Source organism: Lethenteron reissneri, chromosome 12 (genome assembly GCF_015708825.2).
Source record: "Lethenteron reissneri isolate LAM-NWPU_2019-01 chromosome 12, ASM1570882v1, whole genome shotgun sequence".
NCBI classification, from domain to species: domain Eukaryota; kingdom Metazoa; phylum Chordata; class Hyperoartia; order Petromyzontiformes; family Petromyzontidae; genus Lethenteron; species Lethenteron reissneri.
The window spans coordinates 8,953,089-8,961,262 of NC_083790.1; the positions used below are offsets into that span (position 1 = coordinate 8,953,089).

Consider the following 8,174-nt stretch of genomic DNA (forward strand, 5'->3'; position numbering starts at 1 on the left):
AGGTCATTTGCATGAACAGACTACATGTACAATTACCCATGTACACTGCGGTATTAATATTCACAATTAAAAAAAATGTTAATCAGACAATGCCAAACTTAAAAACGATTTAATACACAGTAGATAACACGCGTGTTTGGGTAATGTGTAATTACCAAACATGACCACGAATGCACTACAGGGATGTACATGATGAAAGTAAAATATATTCTCATTCCATTACTATTCTATTGTGTACATGTTCTGTTCATAAATAGTAATTCGTTGTAGCCTGGTGGAAGTTTCCCCTGGCCAGATATATACTATAATCTCGGCAGAGAGAGGCAACCTCTCATGGTGTACGTGGACTAAATAGTAAACATAGCTCGGATGGTTCAGCCCACGTCACGACAAAATGCAGTCGAATGCCTCGTCGATGTTTTTACAAGGCATTTCGACCGCGGAACAGAGAGAAACCCGACGCAAAATTAGCACGCACGGGATGGCGCCACAAGTCTCAAACGCCAGCCCGGCAATTTATTCCCGGCCGCTATCCTTCAACGAGAACGGCAGCCGCTTGCGGTGCAAGAAAGCCCCAACCCCGAGTTGGATAACTTCTTGAAACTTAACGCGGGAAGTAAACGTTGCTCGGCGCGAGCCTCGACGGCACATCGGCACCGATCATGCAGTGGCAAACGATGCTCCCAAAGCCTTTGTGAGGATCCACAATACCCCTTACGTACCCAAGAAAGCTTCGCCAAGACTCAAGACTTTTCCGGGGGGGGGGAGGTGGGGGGGGGTTCCTGCATCGGAACTTTCGATAAATACTGGTTAACGGGCGTTTTGCTTCACGTGGAAGGAAATCAGAGCAACCGGAGAATACCTACACATTTGAGGGAGCGATGCTTAGCACAGCCATCTCCTCGACACTACAACACCTGCCAAGCCCTAGTGATCACCCATCCATGTGCTAACCAGGCTCAAGTCTGCTTAGCTTCCAAGATCTGAATAAATGAAGTGTATTTGCAGCAATTTGGTACAAACGCTGCATTTCATGACTGCGGTGCCTGGGAACGACAGCACGGAGCGATTGTGAACATCTCTCAACAATATGCAAATCCACTGCTGGATAAAGGCCGCCCATATGTTGGTCATAGGTACTGGATTTAACACATAGGCTTTCGCGACCAATATTATCCGCAATAGTTTTTTTTTGGTTAGATCGCGTAAATATAAATGTGTCGTTAAACCCGCCAGCACCCGACACAGCCAATCGACAAGGGTTGTCACGTAAACAGAACGTGGCAATTCGTTACTAGTTCAGCAGTGTGTTGGAGAGTAAAATCCACAACATTGTAAATTCTAAGGTACCGTAGTGTTGGACCATACTTCACCACAATAGCGAGTGCGGCTTGGTAAAGTTAGCGGGTGCCAGGACCGGTTTGGATATCGCTCGCCAAGGGCGCGTGCACCATTGCTGGGAACTGAACTTAGGTCACTGGAATTTGTAGCTCAGCGTACGAACCGCTGTGCCACCGTTCCTCCTCAACGAGCGACTTCCACGTAAGCATAGCGTATGGGAGACATGCACGCCGTCTACGTATTACAGCGGACAGACTGCGCGAAAAGAAACAAGTGACACACGTTAACGCACAGCGGGAGTCAACCTACGGAGACTGGCCCTCATCTTTGGAATGTGGAATTTCCACTGCTGACTCAGGGCTACCAATGGAGAAGAATGCCATGCAAACGCATTTCGTCAGGAAAAGACTATTGAAGACGCATATGTAAACAGTTAAATCTGTTGTACAATAGCACTTATTTTAATGTAATATCCTGAGCGACACCCTCCTGGGGGTCTTGCAATTCAGTGAGGCTTCCTTGGATAATATACTGTACAGCATGCGTATATATTTGGTACACGTCGTTGTAGATTTTGCATACATGTGCGTCTTGTAAGGGAAATAAGAGACTGCTTTGGCACTTCCACAGGGTCACAGCGAGACCCACTTGAGGCTGTAATTGCTCGTGTGTGCGCACTCACGTCCAGGGCCTGTGAACCACGGTCAAACCTGGACGCACCCGCCCTGCCCCTGGCTGGGACACACACTGAGCCCTTGCGGAGGCTCATATAGCTGAAAACGTTGGGCCCTTCTCACCGCTGTGCCTCCCTTTGCCAGCATACACCGGTTCCGTACGCTCTCCCTGACTCAAACAAAAAGCGGCAAGACAGTAACATTGGTTATCAGTGCAGTGTATTGTTTGTATCTTTGCAAAGACTGGCCAAACGTCTGTAAGTCGTAAAAACACAATATTTACGATACATGCAGAAGTCCTTGATGCAAGTATGCATGTACATACGATATCTTATGCCAACATTGAACAATGGGGTCAGCGGACAAAACCGACTGCAGAGGACATCGACAGAAGCACCAACTTCCTGCAAGAAAGCAATTGTCATTACGGTTGACTTCAAAAGTATTTACCGATGAAAAGGCTCCATGGCTTATCGTTATTAGAACAAAAAATTAAACTAGCAGACAAGGTGCACTGGTTTTTTTTTGCAGCAGCAGAGGTTTACCAAGGTTTGAGACAGACATTTTTTTTAGATTGCATTCGTGCTTTTTGAGTTAGCCCTTGGTTCTAAAACGGCACAATTATTTTTCAGAACCAGAAATCAATGACACCAGTGTGAGCAATGTGGTACTGGTTTAGCATAAACACACTGGGCTTCATCAACAGTCAGGCTTAGGTCAATCCATTTTCCCATACCTAGTTTTATATGACGAGTAGAAGAAATTGTATCGGGAATTCATTTCAAGATTAATAGCATCTTATGACGAAATCTCATACGCCATCGTCGGCCGGAAATTTGCCCGTGAGGATCCACGTTATCATTTTGTTTTTCAATTAAACCGCTATCAGCCTTGTAAATATTTGAAGACAAAATATGCCAACAATTTTGACCAGAGGAACAGGGAAAGAGAATGGAGTCGTTGGCTCCAAGCGATTTCCTGCTGAATGCACGATGCAGGAATGCAACGCGGTGATTTCATTACTGGAAATGTTTTAGCGACTGTAAATTAACGAGGGTTTAAAGTCCCTGTTACAAATGAACGGGTCACAATGAACGGCACATTAAAGTCATTAAAATTGCGTCACTTCCAATGAAATATCACTACCAGGGTATAAAAACAATTCAGTAATTTTTACGCAAGGATTTCAATATTCGTATAAAACAAATGTAATGTTTCCCTCTGGATCTTTAATCATGCGAATCACTAAAATAATTTATGATCATTTTCCAATTCAAAATCACTTCTGCTCGCCATGATTTATCTTCATCCGAGACAAATATAAAAACTTGCGATCAAGTCAAGGTTTCTTTTCTTCCAAAAAGTGCCAAGGGTACAACACATTGTGTGGGTTTCACCAGTGCACGAAACACACATTCAACAACTTGAACTCAAAAGCATCGACAGTTTTAACAAGCGTTGGAAAAGAAGCTTTGGGTTAAACCACGAAAATGCTGTACAGTACTGATTATAATCTCCCCCTTTTTATTTTGCTTAGCTCACACACAGGCACGTCCAGCTTGCGTTGAAAACTGCAGAAGGTGCATGCGCCTCACACAGACCGATGACGAAAATAGGGTTTGGTGTGTATTCTTTTTTAATAAAAAATAGCAGCATATAATCAGAACTTTCTTTCCACTGCTGCCTTCTCCATGGGCCTTTCAGGATTACAAGAATCACAATAATGGACTAGATTATGAAACCACCTTTTATATACTTTTTTGTTTTTTTAAGCTTTTTTTTGTTGTTTAATGGTCACACACCTGTACGCACACAAGATCACCCCACGGTAACACAAAGGTCGGGGATGCAATGCACTCTCATCATCAATCAGCCGTACAAATTTTCCAAACGAAACAATCGAAATGAAAAAAAACAACCGCAGAAAACCACCTTCTACTTACTCAATGCAACCAAAAAGCAGTACAGCAAAATGCAACCTCTCCCAGGGGCAGTCAACAACCAGGGGGTAGGCGTTATATGCAGTCGTTGCCATCTGCACCACCAAACCAATGCCCCCCCCCCACCTCCCAAAAAAAAAAGGCCACTTGAAGCTTTGCCAAAGCAACCCGTGGTCCCTGTCAGCCGTTTTAATGCAAACGTATTTAGCACCATGGTTGTATTATATTATAACACAGTGGCAAGTCGAATCGGCGTCAATGCACGAAACGAGCCGATCGCCCCCTGCTTATTAATCGATTGCAGCCCGAGTCTGGTCCAGTTAACTGCCTAGGAGAAAACAAAATAACCCCCCTCCCTCCCCTCGTAATCATAATAACAACCCAGTAGTGCACTCCTAACTTGTGATGGGTTCAACAAAAAAATTATATTGCATCTCTTTTCATTCGTGACACAATTGGGATGTGCACCTCGCGGGGAAAAAAAATGACATCGAAATGACCGTAACCAATTGTTTTGTATCTGTTTTTTTTCCTCTAAGGACGTGGGAAATGTGTTGTGTTCACCGTTGCTTTTTGGACAGATGGGGTTAACTGTGCATTGGTACGACTGTCATAGAGCATCCACCCCATCCAAATCATAACCTACGGTCAATGAAAGCCTCGGCGTATTCGAGGTTATTTTGCATTTAAATTTAGACCATGGACTGCAATTATAATTTTTTGTGTTTTTTTAATGCAAAACTAAAAATAGTTTCAAACTTTTATGCAATATTTTCCTTTAAAATATTCCTCAATCTCTGTTGTGCTACATTCCAAATGGAAAAAGCCTCGATTGTAGACTCCATTACACATATAATTATGTATATAATCTAATGCTCTCTTTTCATCTGCAAATATTCAATTGCTCTTACATTTACAGTACAAAATTTTATTTTAGGGAAATAAAACGCTTAGTACAAGAAATGTTATATTTCTTTTTCGTCAAGTAGGAAAAACACAGTTCTTATCAACGTCTTACTTAGTATATAGCAGCTGTTACCGATGTGTGTGGCTTGCTCGACAGCGGATATAGAGACCAGAGGTGGATACACATTTTGCAATGACCTATTTTTTGTTGTATATATATTTCAACTGATTTAAATGCAGATGGATGGGTGGGTTACAGCTCTACGAGTGGTTTTCATCAAATTCGTTGCTGCTGGCTGTTGAGAGTTGTAGTTTTACCTATCAATTGAATAGTCTAAGTCTGGAACAGTTCAAGTGCCGGCATTTTTTTGTGTAATTTTTCGTTTTTTTATATTTTTTTGTTATTTCCTTAATATATTTTTTTTCTTTAATAAACTCAAGTGATGACGGATCTGCTAGGCTAAACAGTCCCGGGGCAAAGCGGGGCCTGGGAAAAGGGAAAGTATGGGTGCCTTGGGGGTGTTGGGAAGGTTAAGTAACGGGGCCTTTAGGGGGAAAAAAAGCCTCTCCACTGGGAGAGAGAGGTAGGGAGCGTGGGTTGAGGAAAAAGGCCAAAGTTGACTTCTAATTCAGCCAAATACTTATTCCAACAAGAGGTCACACGCCGGCGTCTTAGCGGAGGACAAAATTGGCTACATTTGGAGCCGCAAGGGTTACATTTGGACCTTTTGACTTCTCCGAATATGTAGCAGCAGATTGGGCCTCCTGTTCTGCAAGCGAAGGTTGAGGTGCCAAATAAGAAGCCAGCTTTCGTGCCTCGCATGAGAATAAGGTTTGGTGGCGGACTTGAGGAGCCAACTGCAGTCTTGTCCAAGGCGGCCGAATAAAAAGCCAAATTGGCCTCTCATTCGCACAAGGTGGTAACGGCAGCCTAATACGAAGCCAACTTCGGCTTCTTAGACTCGGATAAGGTGGCCGACTACAAAGCCATCTTCGGCCTCAAGGTTAAGGGCAGGGGAGGGGAAAGTGACAGTCAGAGAGAAAGTGAGAGACATTGGGAAAGTTGTAGTGGTGGTGTAAAGGGGTGTCGCGGTTGAGGAGGGCGGATATGGGACAACACATTGAGGTGGATTACAGGTGACGAGGGTAGTGAGAGAATTAGGCACACGCTCGTTGTTGCAGTGTGCTAGGGTGTTACAAGCAGGGAGACACGCACTCGTAATACAGTATTGAGAGGTTGGGTGCCATCGACGAGAGGGGTGAGAAAGTGACAACCTTAACAGAGTGAATCGGGGTGATACAAGCGGGTAGAAGAATGACACAGGCACGCGATGTTGGAAACGTGTGCTGGAGTTTAGCGTTAGCAGCATTTGATGTTGTGGCTAAAGCGAATTGCTGGGGGCAGCGAGTTGGGGAGGCGATTAGATTGTGTGGGTGAGTTTGGAGTTAAGCTGGATGGGTAGATTTCGAGTGGGGTTGGGTGAGCATTGAGTTCAAAGGGCATGGGCAGGTTTCGTTAGATGTTTTGAATTTGTCTGGAGATGGGTGGGTTTGGTTTTGTATGTATTTAGAGTGGAATGACAAGGTGGGTTTAGAATGGGAAAGAGCCCAACACACGTTTAGAGTCGAGCGGGTTTACAGTGGGGTTATGGATTTTGAGCAGGAGGTAACCTTAGACGAGTTCGTGATTTGTGGGATTATAGTGTCTGAGAGTTGGATGGAATTCTGGAGAGGTGGTGTTAAGAGTGGGAAGGAGCTGGGGGGGGGGGGTTAGTGGAAGGAAACTAGGACTTAGCACGCGGTGAGTTTCGAGTGTAGAGGAAACTTGGTGAGTGTAAGGTTGCATGAGATTAAGAGCGTGAAGGGGTTGGGTTAGGGGTTTAGCGTTAGGTGGGTTTCGAGTGGAACTAGGTAGGTTTACAGTAGGACGAGTTTAGTAGATTGCGAGTTTAATTCATTAACGATAGAGCCGGTTACATCTGCTTAAGTAGGTGGAGTTGACAATCGCGAGGGTGGTGGTTGGTGGTGGTGAACTCAGAGTGGGTGTACACATCTGGGTAGCGGCTTTAAACTTCAGCGTGAACCAGGAGTGATGCTGAGGGTGGTGGTGGAGGTGGACTGAGGGCGAGGTGGTGGTGGTGGTGGAGGAGACTGAGGGCGAGGTGGTGACGGAAAGTGGGGACGAGACAATGGATGGAGGCAAGGGGGGGCACGGTCACCACCGAGTCAATCTTCCTCTCCATCATCATCGCCTGCCTCCTCCTCTTCCTCCTGGGGCAGATGCTCGGCTCTCTTCTCGCGTTGCTTGTCGTGAATTTTGCGCATCTCGTCGGCGTAGCGACTGAACGTGGCGCCGAACTTGGCCCACGCCTTCAGCGGCACCGTGATGGAGTTGCGGTAGCTCGGCTTCACCTCGCTCACACGCATGAACACGCCGTACTTGTTGGAGCCCACGTCGAAGAAGAAACGCTTGTTATCCACCGTCACGGCCGTGCCCTCGGGCAGCTCCGCTGGCTCCTCGTCCACGCCGAAGTCATCGATGAGCTTGGCGAGGGCGTCTCGGAACTCGATCATCCCCTGCGCCGGCAGCGCGATGGTCTGGCCCTGGGCACCCAGGCCGGGGCCCCGGCTCACCGTCTGGCGGACGCGCAGGAATCGGCCAGCGTTGGTTCTCCTTGAGGTCCATGTAGTACTTTCTGTTCTCCCTCACCAGGAACTCGCTCTTGAGGGCACGGCGTGGCTCGTCCGGCTGCTGCAGCTGCTGCTGCTGCTGGTGGGATTGGTGGTGGGATTGGTGGTGATGGTGGAGCGAATCGCCTCCGATACCGCCGCTGCTGCTGCTGCCGCCGCCGCCTCCTCCTCCGCTTCCACCTCCTCCTCCACTCATGCCGGAGCTGGGCCCGAGCTGCGCGTAGTGCTCGATGAAGTCGCCCAGGTAGTCTCGGAACTCGACGGCCACGGACATGGAGAGCGTGAGGCGGCTCTTGCTGCCGCCCGCGCCAACCTCGGCGATCTTGAGGAAGCGGCCCTTGGCGTTCTGCTTCACGTCCAGGTAGAAGCGCTTGTTCTGGATGTCGACGCGCTTCGACGCCAACTCCTGCGTCTCCTGCTGCTGCTGTTGCTGCTGCATCATCATCCCGCCTCCAGATGAGGACGCGGGGCCCGTGCCGGCAACAAGGCCGCCGCCACCACCACCGCCGCCCGTCGCCCCCTGCTCGCTGCCACTGTCCCTGTCCGCCATCATCATTGCCGTCTTCCCAAGCCCCTCCCCTCGCACCCCCCCCTGCCCCCCTCCCCCCTCTCGAGCCCCGCC

At 47.5% G+C, this 8,174-nt stretch overlaps 1 protein-coding gene across 1 annotated transcript; it reads right to left on the reverse strand.

The window, feature by feature from the left end:
• Window positions 1–3,633: 3,633 nt before the first annotated feature.
• LOC133341869 (transcriptional activator protein Pur-alpha-like) lies at window positions 3,634–8,174 on the reverse strand. The gene is given in 3 exon segments (XM_061550665.1): window positions 3,634–6,990; window positions 7,024–7,522; window positions 7,524–8,174. Coding segments are annotated over 2 exon segments (1,020 nt in total). The 5' UTR covers window positions 8,109–8,174; the 3' UTR covers window positions 3,634–6,990; window positions 7,024–7,087.